General features: G+C 42.8%; 1 protein-coding gene across 1 annotated transcript in view; it reads left to right on the top strand.

Moving 5' to 3' along the window:
* slc18a2 (solute carrier family 18 member 2) overlaps positions 1-17361 on the top strand; it is a 111097-nt gene that overhangs the window by 54039 nt on the left and 39697 nt on the right. The window contains exon 6 of the mRNA XM_061964696.2: positions 8890-8982. Within this exon, the coding sequence (XP_061820680.1) occupies positions 8890-8982 (93 nt within the window). The remainder of the gene's footprint in view (positions 1-8889; positions 8983-17361) is intronic.

Below are 17361 nucleotides of genomic sequence, written 5' to 3'. Positions count from 1 at the left end.
TTCATCCCGGAATATCCCGAGGCGTTTTCAGGCCAGCCGGGAGACATAGTCTTCCCAACGTGTCCTGGTTCTTCCCCGTGGCCTCTTACCGGTCGGACGTGCCATAAACACCTCCCTAGGGAGGAGTTCGGGTGGCATCCTGACTAGATGCCCGAACCACCTCATCTGGCTCCTCTCGATGTGGACGAGCAGCGGCTTTACTTTGAGCTCCTTCCGGATCACAGAGCTTCTCACCCTATCTCTGAGGGAGAACTCCGCCACCCGGCGGAGGAAACTCATTTCGGCCGCTTGTACCCGTGATCTTGTCCTTTCAGTCATAACCCAAAGCTCATTACTAATGGGTGAGGATGAGGACGTAGATCGACCGGTAAATTTAGAGCTTTGCCTTCCGGCTCAGCTCCTTCTTCACCACAACTGGTCGATACAGCAACCGCATTACTGAAGATGCCGCACCGAGCCGCCTGTCGATCTCACGATCCACTTTTCCTCACTCGTGAACAAGACTACGAGGTACTTGAACTCCTCCACTTGGGGCAGAGTTTTCCTCAACAACCCAGATATGGTACTCCGCCCTTTTCCGGGCGTCAACCATGGACTCGGACTTTGAGGTGCTGATTCCCATCCCAGCCGCTTCACATTCGGCTGCGAACCGATCCAGTGAGAGCTAAAGATCCTGGCCAGATAAAGCCATCAGGACCACATCATCTGCAAAAAGCAGATACCTAATCCTGCAGCCACTAAACCGTATCCCCTCAACGCCCTGACTGAGCCTAGAAATTCTGTCCATAAAAGTTATGAACAGAATCGGTGACAAAGGGCAGCCTAGGCGGAGTCCAAACCCCACTGGAAACATGTCTGACTTACTGCCGGCAATGCGGACCAAGCTCTGACACTGATCATACAGGGAGCGGACCGCCACAATCAGACAGTCCGATACCTCATACTCTCTGAGCACTCCCCACAGGACTTCCCGGGGGACATGGTCGAATGCCTTCTCCAAGTCCACAAAGCACATGTAGACTGGCTGGGCAAACTCCCATGCATCTTCAAGGACCCTGCCAAGAGTATAGAGCTGGTCAACAGTTCCACGACCATGAGGAAAACCACACTGTTCCTCCTGAATCCAAGGTTTGACTATCTGGAGCAGCCTCTTCTCCTCCTCTCCAAGTGAATAGACCTCACTGGGAAGGTTGAGGAGTGTGATCCCACGATAGTTGGAACACAACCCTCCAGTTCCCCTTCTTAAAGAGGAATCATTTTACTATCCAGAGGTACCGCCCCCGATGTTCACGCGATGTTGCAGAGTCTTATCAACCAAAACAGCCCCACAGCATCCAGACCCTTAAGGAACTCCGGGCGGGTCTCATCCACCCCCAAGGCCTTGCCACCGAGGAGCTTTTTAACTACCTCGGCATCCTCAGCCCCAGAAATAGGAGAGCCCACCACAGATTCCCCAGGCACTGCTTCCTCATAGGAAGATGTGTTGGTGGGATTGAGGAGGTCTTCGAAGTATTCCCTCCAACGATCCACAACATCCATAGTCGAGGTCAGCAGAACACCATCCTCACCATACACAGTGTTGACAGTGCACTGTTTTCCCCTCCTGAGGTGGCGGATGATGGTCCAGAATCGTTTCGAAGTCGTTTTCCATGGCTTCCCCGAACTCCTCTCATGTCCGAGTTTTGCCTCTGCGACCGCTGATGCCGCACACCGCTTGGCCTGTCAGTACCTGTCCGCTGCCTCCGGAGTCCCATGAGCCAAAAGAACCCGATAGGACTCTTTCTTCAGCTTGACGGCATCCCTCACCGCTGGTGAACCAGTGGGTTCTAGGATTACCGCCACGACAGGCACTACCTTGCGGCCACAGCTCGAATCGGCCGCCTTGACAATAGAGGTACGGAACATGGTCCACTCAGACTAAATGTCCAGCGCCTCCCTAGTGACATGTTCAAAGTTCCTCCGCAGCTGGGAATTGAAACTCTCTCTGACAGGAGACTCTGCTAGACGTTCCCAGCAGACCATCACAATGCGTTTGGGCCTGCCAGGTCTGTCCGGCATCCTCCCCCTCAATCGCAGCCAACTCACCACCGGTGATCGGTAGAAAGCTCCGCCCCTCTCTTCACCCGAGTGTCCAAAACATGACACCGCAAATCCGATGACACAACTACAAAGTCGATCATGGAACTGCGGCCTAGGGTGTCTTGGTGCCAAGTACACATATGGACACCCTTTTGTTTGAACATTGTGTTGTGGTATGGACAATCTGTGACGAGCACAAAAGTCCAATAACAAAACGCCACTCGGGTTCAGATCCGGGCAGCCATTCTTCCCAATCACGCCTCTCCAGGTTTCACTGTCGTTGCCAATATGAGCGTTGAAGTCCCCCGGTAGAACAGGTAATCACCCGGGGTAGAACTCTCCAGTACTCCCTCGAGTGTATTCAAAAAGGGTGGGTACTCTGAGCTGCTGTTTGGTGCGTAAGCACAAACAGCAGTCAGGACCCGTCCCCCCACCCGAAGGCGGAGGGAAGCTATCCTCTCGTCCACTGGGTTGAACTCCAACGTGCAGGCTTTGAGCCGAGGGGCAACAAGAATTGCCACCCCAGCCCGTCGCCTCTCACTGCGCGCAACGCCAGAGTGGAAGAGAGTCCAGCCCCTCTCGAGAGAACTGGTTCCAGAGCCCTTGCTTTGCGTAGAAGTGAGTCCGACTATATATAGCCGGAACTTCTCCACCTCGCGCACTAGCTCAGGCTCCTTACCCCCCAGCGAGGTGACGTTCCACGTCCCAAGAGCTAGCTTATGTAGCCTAGGATCGGACCACCAAGTGCCCTGCCTTTGGCTTCCGCCTGGCTCACAATGCACCTATGAGTGGTGAGCCCATAGGAGGGGGGACCCATGTTGCCTCTTCGGGATGTGCCCGGCCGGGCCCCATGGGTACAGGCCTGGCCACCAGGCGCTCGCCATCGTGCCCCACCTACGGGCCTGGCTCCAGTGGGGGGCCCCGGTGACCCGCGTCCGGGCGAGGGAAATCTGGGTCCTTTCTTTTTCTTTTTCATCGAGGTCTTCGGGCTGCTCTTTGTCTGATCCCGAATAATTATTCGTAAAAATAATCAAAGACCCCAAAAATGGATGTGTTGTAATGAATGACTGGAAATATGTGATGCATTACATTGTATCGTATGCATGTTCGAAATAAACTGAAACTGAACTGAACTGAACTGAATATTGGTATCGTCACTCTGGTATCGATTCGATACCGATACTACCCCTGGTATAGATATTAGGATCAATTTGCCCACCCCTACTAGCCAGTCTCAGGACTTAAATCCTGTCTAGTAGATATGTGGAGGGTTCTGAAAGTTGAAATCGCCAAGTGACAGTCTCGAAACATTTGAGATTTTAAATCTGAAAAGAGGAGTACCGTATTTTTCGGAGTATAAGTCGCACCGGAGTATAAGTCGCACCTGCCGAAAATGCATAATAAAAAAGGAAAAAAACATATATAAGTCGCACTGGAGCCCGGCCAAACTATGAAAAAAACTGCGACTTATAGTCCGAAAAATACGGTAATCAGAAATCCTAAACCTGGTGATCAACTACGTTTCCTACATCCCACTTCTCTGCCTGCAAATGCCACAAAACAGATTTTCTGCATAAGGTACTCAATCAAATGCAAATTATTTTTGTGATCCTTCATGTTTTGCTCTGCGTTTTTATTGGTATGTGTCTCTTACAATCAGGCCAGCCCTTTTTAAACTTTTTCATTTATGTTAAATCATATTAATACTTTTTCAATCCAAGTTTAATGTATTTTGATGCATGTTTTGAACTAAACTTATGGAAAATAAATTGTTTGATAATGTATGTTTTTTTGTCCAGAGTAACAAAATGAACACAATTAAAACATACATTTCCCAATCTTTGTGAGGTAAATCCGGCTTGAGTTTGCAAGACCAGCATTAACCCTCAGCTAAGGTGGGTAGAGTACCCAAAAAGTGTACTCAAGTAAAAGTACCGTTACTTTAGAATAATATGACTCAAGGAAAAGTAAAAAGCAGCCATCAAATATTAAGTAATTTGTGAGTAACTTCTGATTTAATTAGTATGAAGGTTAATTTATGTCATTATTGTGAAAGGTTGTTTTTTTTTACACTGAATTTCTTTAGTTTGAATTTTGTAAACTGAATTTTTTTTCATCAAAATATACTGACAATTCATTGGAAAAAAATAGTTTTAGCAAAATGCGTGTGTTTCAAAATTCAGTCTTTTAAAATTCAGTGTATAAAAATTTGGTGTAAAAAAAATTCAGTTAAAAAAACGTGTGTTTAAAATTACATTTTACAAACATTCTGTGTAAAAAAAATGTTGTGTTTAAAAATTCAGTGTACAAAAATTCAGTGTCCTAAAAATGTGCTCGTTCAAAACGTACGACCCACTTCTGGTAAATTAAGTGTGAAGCAATTGATCCTGTTTCAGAACCAGCCAATGAGGTGTCAAGTTTGAAGTCACGTGACACGGGTCTTACAAAGAGGCAGGTTATCAGCACTACAGCTACAGGCCATGTAATCTGCTGCATGTGCTTGGATATCTTTTAATGAACACTTTAATTAGTGGAGGTTGCTGTGCTTTAGTGAAAAAATACCAATATTCGCAAAAAAGGATAATAGCTGATCACACAATGGTACAAACACTCACACAATAATGACTGGTACTGAAACGTTGTAACAGACCATCTCAACAAATGAAATACATTTTAGATTTTAACTGACTAAGACACACAGAATGTACAAAAGTATATGAAACTACAGAATGTGAGATTTACTAAATTAACTATGAACAAAAACACTGAGTATTGACAATATATGAACATTGCTCCTCTACCACCTCCATCGACATCTTTTATAGTAGAGCAAGAGCAACAAAGATGCAACAAACACGGCGAAACATAAACGCAAAGGGTAAAATAGCATCAACATATTTGATATAATATCACTTTTCTGCAGAACTTTGTTTTAGAAATCTGCCCCGTATCAGGCTTGTTGCTGTGTAAACCAGCCTGACCTACTCTGTCTGGTCTGCATGAAGCAAATCTTCCTATGGTTACCGTAGTAACCCAAATGTCACTCAAAAGTGCAGATTTTAACCATTGGAATAATTTCTACAGTTTGAAAATATCCAGCGAGCCGCATTGAAATGTTAATGTTGTATTATGCGAAGGTAGCCCAATTAACTGCCTTTTTTATGCTGTTTTGCAAGACCCGTGTCACGTGACTTCCAATATTGACACCTCATTGGCTGGTTGACAGGCTCGATTGCTTCAGTTTTAATTTACCGGTAGTGGGTCTTGCTTTTTGAAGCAGCAAATTTTTCTACACTGAATTTTTTTACACTGAATTTTTATACACTCCATTTTTAAACACTGATTTTTAAAACATTGAATTTGTATACACTGAAATTTTATACACAAAATTTTAAAAATGTTGAATTTTTATACACTGAATTTTTATACACTACATTTTTAAACACTGATTTTTAAAACATTGAATTTGTATACACTGAAATTTTATACACAACATTTTTAAAATGTTGAATTTTTATACACTGAATTTTTAAACAATAAATTTTTATACACTGAATTTTTAAACACATGCATTTTGCTAACATTTTTTTCTATGAAATTGTCAGCATTATTTGTTGTAAAAAAAATTCAGTTCACAAAACTCAAACGTGAAAAATTCGGTTACATAAATTCGGTGTCAAAAAAAAAGCTTTTGTAATGAAGACAAAATAACCTCCATATTTAGTAGAAAAATCATATTAATGCAACATATTTTCTCTTGTTGGAAATTGAATTCTTGTCGGCTGAAATGTGAACATTTCTACTGAAGCAAATTATGTTTTTTTTTACTAGTTTGAAATTAGTCATTAAAGATTTGTGCTGCCTTCTCTGATGTCATGTCACTTTTGACAGTCAGTACGTTTCTATGCACTAAATGAGTCTGATTTGTCAAATAATTTAGTTTCTTCTATTTTCACAGCTACACGTGAAGTTTTAGTTTCCATGCTCTATCTCTAACGCGACTGTTGGCCATACGCAGTGTGCCTCTCGTACACTAGGGGGCGATTGTGGTCATTTCAGCTTGTTTAGCTACGTGGGAACGTAAATACAGGGCTTCACGGTGGCAGAGGGGTTAGTGCATCTGCCTCACAATACGAAGGTCCTGAGTAGTCTTGGGTTCAATCCCGGGCTCGGGATCTTTCTGTGTGGAGTTTGCATGTTCTCCCCGTGACTGCGTGGGTTCCCTCCGGGTACTCCGGCTTCCTCCCACTTCCAAAGACATGCACCTGGGGATAAGTTGATTGGCAACACTAAATTGTCCCTAGTGTGTGGATGTGAGTGTGAATGTTGTCTGTCTATGTGTGTTGGCCCTGCGATGAGGTGGCGACTTGTCCAGGGTGTACCCCGCCTTCCGCCCGATTGTAGCTGAGATAGGCTCCAGCGCCCCCCCGCGACCCCAAAGGGAATAAGCGGTAGAAAATGGATGGATGGATGGATGGAACGTAAATACAGTGGAAGAAGAGAATGCTACATGCTAATAAGCTTGCGCTGGTAACTGTCAAGCTGCAGATCTAAGAGATAACTACACATTTCCACTGCAATTTGTCATGTCTGTGATCATGTTTTTGTTTGGCTATGTTCTGTTTGGGTTTTGTACTCTTTTTAGTTCCTGTTTGTGCACTCTTGCACAAACCTAAGCCTGTCATTTTCAGTTGGTCATCCTGGCAACATTACCCCTGCTACTCTGTACCATGCTCTGTGCTGACTTATTTTAATGCGATTGTTCGCTTCATGCCATGCCACGTAAGTTTTGTTTCATGTCCATAGTTTACGTCAAAGTATTAGTTTTTGTTTTCTTAGCCAAGTGTGTTCTACGCCTTGTGCGCGCCTTTTGTTTGTTCTTTTTGTTAGTATTAAAATAAATCATGTCTTTACCTACACGCCATGTCCGATCCAATTTCCTTGCATCTTGGGAAAGCAATCCACGCAGCGAGCCGCGAAAGCTTTGCAGCAAGCTTCCCCACAGTCCATGTCTTGACAACAATTTGGTGTTGGTACTGTTTTAATGTGTTTTAATGACACTTGTGGGTTTTAGAATAATCAGTGAAATACAAAAAGATCGCTATTTTAGGAGGTTTCTGCTTACCAGTTACTCAAATAGCCGGCATGTGCTGGTGTTATGTCACGTAATTAAAGTCTCTTCTTTGGGAACATTCTGACACTTATTAAACAAGTAGGTTTTTATTTTATCATACCAAGGGCTTATTATTCCTCTCCATTTGATTGGTGAAATGGAGTCATATATCACTAAAGCTTATGTTGGATTGGGGAAACAGAGTCATGTGACAGTGCCTGTCGGAAGAAGGCTCGCTGACAAATGAATATTCTTCGTAAGCCTTAATTAATAGATCATTAATAATTGTGATATAAATGAATGTATTGATCGGAATGAAATTCGGTATAACGGAGTAAAAGTAGCATTTATTCTTTGCAAAAATACTCAACATCTCCAAATCTGAGGCCATGGTTCTCAGCAGGAAACCGATGGTTTGTACAGTCCAGGTAGGGGACGAGACTCTGTCCCAGGTGGAGGAGTTTAAGTATCTCGGGGTCTTGTTCACGAGTGAGGGAAAGATGGAGAAGGACATCAGCCGTAGAATCGGAGCAGCTGGGGCAGTATTGCAGTCTCTCTGCCGCACTGTTGTGACGAAACGAGAGCTGAGCCAGAAGGCAAAGCTCTCGGTCTACCGAGCTATCTACCTTCCTACTCTCACCTATATTCATGAAGTGTGGGTAATGACCGAAAGAATAAGATCGCGGATACAAGCGGCCGAATTGAGTTTCCTCAGAAGGGTGGCTGGCATCTCCCTTTGAGATAGGGTGAGAATTTCAGTCACCCGAGAGAGACTCGGAGTAGAGCCGCTGCTCCTTTGCTTGGAAAGGAGCCAGCTTAGGTGGTTCGGGCATCTCGTGCGGATGCCTCACGAGCGTCTCCCTAGGGAGGTCCTCGTTGCACGTCCAACTGGGACGTGCAACTGGAGAGGGAAGTCTGGGGGTCTCTGCTGGAGCTGTTGTCCCCGCGACCCGATTCCCGATAAGCGGTTGAAGATGGATGGATGGAAAAATACTCAAGTAAATGTAAAACGTGTATTGCATTAAAACTCCTCTGACAAGTACACTTTTTTCAAAAAGTCACCTAAATAAATCTAACAGAGTAAATGTAGCGCGTTGCTATGCACCTCTGAACCTAAATAAGTCTGAATGTTTGGGGGTGTTTTCCATTATATTTTTAGCAGTGACAGAGCAGGAAGCAGCTAGAAAATTAGGAATATGTCTGCATTAAAATTTCATATGAAGCTCTCGGTTATTCATTAATTGATATTTTACATGTGCTTTTTCATGAAAGTCGAGAGGTCCTACCCACAGTTAAAGTTAAAGTTAAAGTACCAATGATTGTCACACACACACACACCAGGTGTGGTGAAATTTGTCTTTTGCATTTCACCCATCCCCGGTGTTCACCCCCTGGGAGGTGAGGGGAGCAGTGAGCAGCAGCGGTGGCCAAGCCCAGGAATAATTTTGTTGATTTAACCCCCAATTCCAACCCTTGATGCGGAGTGCCAACGGGTCCCATTTTTAACGTCTTTGGTATGACTCGGCCGGGGTTTGAACTCACAACCTACCAATCTCAGGGCGGACACTCTAACCACTAGTGACGTAGTGTCCATATCTTTGGCGACTTACAAAATCTACAAGGCACCAAATACTTATTTTCCCCAGTGTAAATGTCAAATATAAGACTATGTATTTGTAATATGTGTGTACTTTCAGGGATGGGACTGCTGGCAAGTGTGTACACAGACGACGAGGAGAGAGGACGTGCCATAGGGATTGCCCTTGGAGGTCTGGCAATGGGAGTTTTAGGTATGCACGACTAAACGATTTAAACTAGAATCAATGAGAGTGACAAACGTATATGGAAACATGGCAGACACATGCAGGAGTCAAACACTGAAGAAAAGAGAAAGATTTCCTTCAGGCTTTGGACTTGGCTGCCAAAAGTGTTAGGGTTGAGGTCTTGGTTCTGTGCAGGTCAATCAGGTTCCTCCTCATCCACGTTTCCTTGTTTGTTTACAGACAAACTGTGGTAACATTTTTGAATCAAATATTTGGATTCATGAAGGCTTTCGAATACTTGTGTCCATGTTAATTTCTATACAGAGCTACCAACTTCCCAGTAGGCACAAGACATTAAAAACAACACGGAGAACTTGTTGAATTAGGTCTTGACGTTGAGCAACTCAAACCTAACGTTGGAACAACATGCTTATTGACAACGTTTAATCAATGTTGGGTTCTGACCTCGATTTGACCTTTAAAATTTGGTAATTTCCCAACCAACGACATAGATCCAACATTAGACACCAACGTTGACTCAATTTACAAATACAATTATTGTGCAACGTTGTTTCAGTCAGTTTTAAAGGACATGTATCAACGTTGTATCAATGTCTTGTGCCGGGATAGGCACTCGTCTAATGACATCCTGAATACTGAATTAAACATCTCCTTGTGACGTTTTTGTGAGGATATAAAATAGTTGAGTTTGTCCATCAAATTGTTGAAATAATAAATATTGTATGAACATAATAATAATAATAATAATGGATTAAGGGCGTCACGGTGGAGGAGGGGTTAGTGCATCTGCCTCACAATACGAAGGTCCTGAGTAGTCTTGGGTTCAATCCCGGGCTCGGGATCTTTCTGTGTGGAGTTTGCATGTTCTCCCCGTGACTGCGTGGGTTCCCTCCGGGTACTCCGGCTTCCTCCCACCTCCAAAGACATGCACCTGGGGATAGGTTGATTGGCAACACTAAAATTGGCCGTAGTGTGTGAATGTGAGTGTGAATGTTGTCTGTCTATCTGTGTTGGCCCTGCGATGAGGTGGCGACTTGTCCAGGGTGTACCCCGCCTTCCGCCCGATTGTAGCTGAGATAGGCTCCAGCGCCCCCCGCGACCCCAAAAGGGAATAAGCGGTAGAAAATGGATGGATGGATGGAATAATAGATTAAATTTTACATCGCGCTTTTCTATTATTAGATACTCAAAGCGCTCACAGAGAAGTGGGAACCCATCATTCATTCACAACTGGTGGTGGTAAGCTACATTTGTAGCCACAGCTGCCTGGGGTAGACTGACAGAAGCGAGGCTGCCAGTTTGCGCCTACGGCCCCTCCGACCACCACCTATCATTCATTCATCATTCATTCACCAGTGTGAGCGGCACCGGGGGCAAGGGTGAAGTGTCTTGCCCAAGGACACAACGGCAGCGATTTGGATATCAAGAGGTGGGGAACGAACCTGCAACCCTCAGGTTTCTGGCACGGCCGCTCTACCCACTACGCCGTACCGCCCACATAATGCTACTGACTGTGTCCACTGTGCACCGAATACAACGAGCTAACTTATAGCATCAATCACTAGCAAGTACATGAGCTCTGACAAACACAAAGACGCCACTAAAGCTGAAGACAAGACTCCACCTGGGGGATCCTGAGGCGTTCCCAGGCCAGCCAGGAGACATAGTCTTCCCAACGTGTCCTCGGTTTTCCCCGTGGCCTCCTACCGGTCGGACGTGCCCTAAACACCTCCACAGGGAGGCGTCCGGGTGGCATCCTGACCAGATGTCCGAACCACCTTATCTGGCTCCTCTCAATGTGCAGGAGCAACAGCTTTACTTTGAGCTCCTCCCGGATGGCAGAGCTTCTCACCCTATCTCTAAGGGAGAGCCCCGCCAGCCGGCGGAGGAAACTCATTTCGGCCGCTTTTACCCATGATCTTGTCCTTTCGGTCATAACCCAAAGCTCATGACCATAGGTGAGGATGGGAACATAGATCGACTGGTAAATTGAGAGCTTTGCCTTCCGGCTCAGCTCCTTCTTTACCATGACAGTTCGATACAGTGTCCGCATTACTAAAGACGCCGCCTTGATCCGCCTGTCGATCTCACGATCCACTCTTCCCTCACTCGTGAACAAGACTCCGAGGTACTTGAACTCCTCCCCAACCCGGAGATGGCACTCCACCCTTTTCCGGGCGAGAACCATGGACTCGGACTTGGAGGTGCTGATTCTCCTCCCAGTCGCTTCACACTCAGCTGCAAACCGGTCCAGTGAGATCCAGATTTAATGACAGATTGAAATTATTCTAATCCACACCGTATCTTATTACTGCTACCTACTAGTGATTGTTTTTGATAGAAAAACACGAACTACACTAAGGAACCTGTCTTTCGAACAGCTTTAAAAGGAATGGCTCCTCTAGGTATGGCTCCATTCAAAGAGCCATCCCAGCAGACACAAGACATTGAAACAATGTTGAGAACTTGTTGAATTAGGTCCTGACGTTGAGCAACTCAAACATAACGTTGATACAACATGCTTTTGACGACGTTTAATCAATTTTGGGTTCTGACATTGATTTGACCATTGGAATTTGGTCATTTCCCAACCAACATTTTACAACATAAATACAACGTTAAAACAAGCTTATTGACAAGGTTCATTCAATGTCAGGTTGTGACGTTGATTTGACCATTGACATTTGGTCATTTCCCAACCAACAACATGGATCCAAAGTTGGACATCAACGTTGTCTCAATTTACATACATGTCCTTTAAAACTGACTTTGCAACATTGTTTCAAAGTCAGTTGAAAAGTACATGTATGCAAAATCAACATTGAATCAATGTATTGTGCCTGCTGGGCTGAATCCCATCTGTAAGATCCAGAGCTGCTTCAGGTACGTCACGCAGAAATATTTACCTAGATAGCCAGCTTCGGCCTGCAAGAACAGTTAAATAATAGTTGGAAACGTACTTGCTGACTTTTGACAGCAGATTTTTAAACGCAGCAGAACACTCATTGAGCTCATTTGTATTTTTATTTTTTACAGTGGGTCACACAACTGCTGTACAGACTGCTGTATGACGAGTGTTTTTTTTTTAAAGTCCGTTCTTAAATATAGCAAAGCGCTCCTTTCACATACATGATATTTGACTACCTTTAAATATTATGTTTTTATAAAAAATTAAAAGATAAAAACATGAAAGTCTTACAGTACATAAACAAAATAAAAATACAAAACCCAAGGTGCAAGTTGTTAAGTTTCTAAAAATATGATCTAATAACAATTTAGTTGAATGTATTTCCTGATGTTCTTCCTGTATTTTATCATGTTTTTGAAAATGTACACTAATTTGTCTAGTTAGTTTTTATTACAACATACTTTCATATTTATAAAGCGTGTATAAAATTAATTCTAAATTCCTACATGAAATCAAATGAATATCGAATTAATAAGGGTAGATTAATAGTGCGTATAATTAACGTTACTAAAAGTGTTAAAGGGGAACTGCACTTTTTTACGAATTTTGCTAATCCTTCACAATCATGAAAGACATGACGACAGTTGGATTTTTTTTAACGCATTCCAAATATCAAACAAATTCGATCAAAAGTTTGCTTGCAATGGAGCCTTTAGGAGACGTTCAATTCTGCCTTTAGAGCCCCTATAAAACACCCAAAGGGTTTTATATACTTGATGTACCGTATTTTTCGGAGTATAAGTCGCACCGGCCGAAAATGCACAATAAAGAAGGAAAAAACATATATAAGTCGCACTGGAGTATAAGTCGCATTTTTTGGGGAAATGTATTTGATAAAACCCAACACCAAGAATAGACATTTGAAAGGCAATTTAAAATAAATAAAGAATAGTGAACAACAGGCTGAATAAGTGTACGTTATACGAGGCATAAATAACCAACTGAGAACGTGCCTGGTATGTTAACGTAACATATTATGGTAAGAGTCATTCAAATAACTATAACATAAAGAACATGCTATACGTTTACCAAACAATCTGTCACTCCTAATCGCTAAATCCCATGAAATCTTATACGTCTAGTCTCTTACGTGAATGAGCTAAATAATATTATTTGATATTTTACGGTAATGTGTTAATAATTTCACACATAAGTCGCTCCTGAGTATAAGTCGCACCCCCGGCCAAATTATGAAAAAAACTGCGATTTATAGTCCGAAAAATACGGTAAGTATATATTTAATGTAGTAATGACCAAATTTATAATAGCATTTAATAATTACGTATTTTGGTCATTTTAAACATACGCGGCACATTAAATTAAAAAACAATTTTTTTACTTTATCACTCATTTCTGCTCACTGCAGATTTTATGAGAGCCGAAAAACATAATAAAACACCATTTACTGTACAATGTCTGCTGTCATTAGGATGTGGACTGCGAGGATGTTCAAATATTCCCATTTAGGTGAAAAATGTCTCATAATCCTCGCGAAGAAACGGGGTAGAGAAACAAGCGCTTGTTGTCTCGTTCTCACCAGTTCCAGGTCCTAAATGGCTGTCAAAGTGTCCCAACTTGTCAGATTATATCCTTTTCAGGTGAGAGGCGTTAGAACTTATAACTTATAAGTTCTAACTTATAACTTATCTTTCTGTCTTGCCTCTGGTGAGGGCGGTCACATTTTTCTCCGCTCCCTCCTTCCCAGCTTGCTCTCTTCGTTGTGTCTGTCTGAACTTTTTTGAAGCCTCTTTCTTTGCGCTGTCCTCAAATCTAAACATCAAACATGGATATGATCAGCTGGACTCTCGACGCAATTGACAAAGTCTTTTCAACAAGGAAAAGAGGTTCGGGGGAGCCTGGCCGCCCTGATGGAACCATTGCTGCGGGGTACGTGAGAGACTCCTGGGATAAATGGAGAATCATGTGCCTCTCAGTCCTTTCCATCGAGGACGTAAAAGACATCTACCTATTTGAAACTGTGATCGCGGGGCACCTGCTGATTGGGCTGGGCATTGCTCTGGTGTATCGTCAAATTCGGAAGACGATGGCAGCCACTCAAGGAGCCCAAAGGCTTTTCGTCGCAATGGAAAGATTGGGCAGGGCTGTGAGAACACAGACTGCGGCGATTTCTGATCTGAATCGCAAGATGGATCACATCTTGGAGAAGTTTGCTGAGAAGGAGAATTTAATTGAATTTGAGAGAAAACCAGCATGGACAATAGGGCACGCAAGTCATTGTTTTCTGTCTGCTCGAAGAAAAACAACATCCTAATATACGATTTGACTCCCTCGAATGGCCTTGACGCTGTGTTATCAGGAACAGGCTGCTCTGAAAAACACCCCCGAGGACACCTCAACGATGGACGCTTTTGACCTCCCTTTTTCTCAACAAGCACCTGGTGTCGAACTTTGAGATCGGCCCCAGTCCACAAAAACACTTCAACATCACACCCAAGTTGATTGGGCATACGCGCACGCACCCGCCCCTTCCCCAACCACCGCCTTCACCACTGCTTGTTTGCTCCAACTCCCCCTCCCTCTGTTGCAAGTTTGTTGTGACTAAATGTAACGTGTTTATGTTTGCATTGCAAATTAGTTTTTTTCCCTTGGACTCAGTCTGGACCCCCTCTTGCGGATCCAGCCTTTGACTGATATTTTTTTACTCTCCCCCCTTTCCCAATATCACCCTTTTCTCACCTTTTTTCAAGGAGCGCCGTAAAAATGGCTACGTCGTCGGCGGTCTTGTCTTGTCTCCATGTAACGTATGTCTGCTCTTAGTGAGACTGTGCCGAAAATATACTTTTAAAGTTCTTATGTGTCTTGTGCATGTTGAGAATTGACAATAAATCATCTTGAATCTTGAATAATAACTATATCACTAATACTTGGTTAATATTCAAGTCATGAAATATAAATGGAGTTTTGTTGGCGCTTTTTGAATGGTTATTTATAGGATTTTATGGGCAGAATAGTAGAGCTCCCATTTGCTCCAATGTAAAAAAATACATCTGTCGTCATGTCTTTCATAATGATTGTGAACGATTGGCAAAATTAAAAAAAAAAGTGTAGTTCCCCTTTAAGATTCTGTCAGAAAACAAAGTAGGGAGGGTGGCAATAATTTAATTCTTTTTTTTTTTTTTTTTTTTTTTTTTTTTAATGTCCTGTCCAGCTTCTCAGGCAAATCATATAGTTGATGTAGATGCCCATGTCGGCTGTTCAGAAAAAAAAAAAAAAAAAAAAAAAAAAAAAAAAATTTTAATTCTGTAGCTGATTTGTAAGCTAAACTAAAAGTGCAGTCACCCACTTGCAAATATGGAGTGGGGGATTGCAGGGACATCTACTGGATTACAAACACCAAATGTTGTTGTTTGTGTGTAATGTAGCACAAATAGGTTCATTCTGTCTTCTCATTCAATAAATCAATAAAACTACTGTACTTTGACAAGTACTATCCATCCATCATCCACCTCTTGTGCAGAGGGTGGAAGGCAGGTTACACCCTGGACAAGTCCTGACATGTACAAAGTATCCAAAAAGTTACTTGAGTAAATGTAACGAAATAAATATACCATGTTTCTACCCACCTCAGTTCATCGGTCACTTAAAAGAGAAAATTGACTTATTTGCAAACATCCCATCTGTACCAGTTAAAAGACCTACGACACATTAATGGGTCGTGACCCACCAGTTGCAGAATCACTCAGTACGTGTCCATGCACTAACTTAATCCAATTTCTCAAATAGTTTGGCTCTAAATAAGCCTCCTATAACCAATGGGAACACTTTAATAAGATCAGGTTAGTCTTTTGAAATCTCGGACTAACACATCTGGATTATGCGATTGGAAACCAGGGGCCGTATTTATCAAGCGTCTTAGAATTACTCCTAAGAAGTCTGCTAAGAGTTGACCTATGAGTAAAGAAATTCTTCGCTGAAAGCTGCACTTAAAAGTTAGTTATCAAGCGTCTTACTCACACTTTCAGGGAATCCCTTGTCTAAGAATAAAGAAATATCTTAGAAATATTTAAGTGGACAATGGGAGAGTATATTTTGACAATAAACTACAAAATAATACAAAACAAACAAACAATATTGGCAATGAATCAAAAATAAATGTTTTCTTTTCTTTCCAATTCATTTTCCCAGTGGCGAGATATCGAAGCATTGTGATGACCTTTAGTTCTGCTGTGAAAGCTCTGCTGCGTGATGTTGCTGATGAGATGACGCCCCTTATTAAATCTGTGACAAAAATAATACCCCCTCTGTCTAAACCAGGGGTCGGCAACCCGCGGCTCTGGCTCTTTAGCGCCGCTCTAGTGGCTCTCTGGAGCTTTTTCAAAAATGTATGAAAAATGGAAAAAAGATGAGGGGAAAAAAATATATTTTTTGTTTTAATATGGATTCTGTAGGAGGACAAACATGACACAAACCTCCCTAATTGTTATAAAGCACACTGTTTATATTAAACATGCTTCACTGATTCACCGTTTTGTCCTACTAATTTTGGTGGTCCTTGAACTCACCGTAGTTTGTTTACATGTATAACTTTCTCCGACTTTCTAGGACGTGTTTTATGCCACTTCTTTTTCTGTCTCATTTTGTCCACCAAACTTTTAACGTTGTGCATGAATGCACAAAGGTGAGTTTTGTTGATGTTATATTGACTTCTGTGGAGTGCTAATCAGACATATTTGGTCACTGACTGCAAGCTAATCGATGCTAACATGCTAGTTGTACATATTGCATCATTATGCCTCATCTGTAGGTATATTTGAGGTCATTTAGTTTCATTTAAGTCATCTCAATTTAACGTATATCTCATGACACACTATCTGTATGTAATATGGCTTTTAATTTGTTGCGGCTCCAGACAGATTTGTTTTTGTATTTTTGATCCAATATGGCTCTTTCAACATTTTGGGTTGCCGACCCCTGGTCTAAACGATACCGTTTGATCAGTTGCTCGTCATCAAACAAAGCCAGGACATCCTTCCGCTCCCTGAACGTCTCAGTGCCATCCCCCGCTGGCAACTCCTAACCACTTAGGACACCTCTGAAGGTCTCTTAAATATCGTGGAAAGTAAGTTAGAGTTAAAGTTAAAGTACCAATGATTGTCACACACACACTAGGTGTGGTGAAATTTGTCCTCTGCATTTGACCCATCCCCTTTGATCAACCCCTGGGAGGTGAGGGGAGCAGTGGGCAGCAGCGGTGCCGCGCCCAGGAATCATTTTTGGTGATTTAACCCCCAATTCCAACCCTTGATGCTGAGTGCCAAGCAGGGAGGTAATGGGTACCATTTTTATAGTCTTTGGTATGACTCGGCCGGGGTTTGAACTCACGACCTACCGATATCAGGACGGACACTCTAACCACTAGGCCACTGAGTAGGAGTGATTCTTAGACTTAAGAAAGT

This window comes from Nerophis lumbriciformis, linkage group LG02, assembly GCF_033978685.3.
Source record: "Nerophis lumbriciformis linkage group LG02, RoL_Nlum_v2.1, whole genome shotgun sequence".
NCBI lineage: Eukaryota > Metazoa > Chordata > Actinopteri > Syngnathiformes > Syngnathidae > Nerophis > Nerophis lumbriciformis.
Note: the sequence above shows the minus strand (reverse complement) of the source record. Positions and strands in the feature narration are given on the sequence as shown.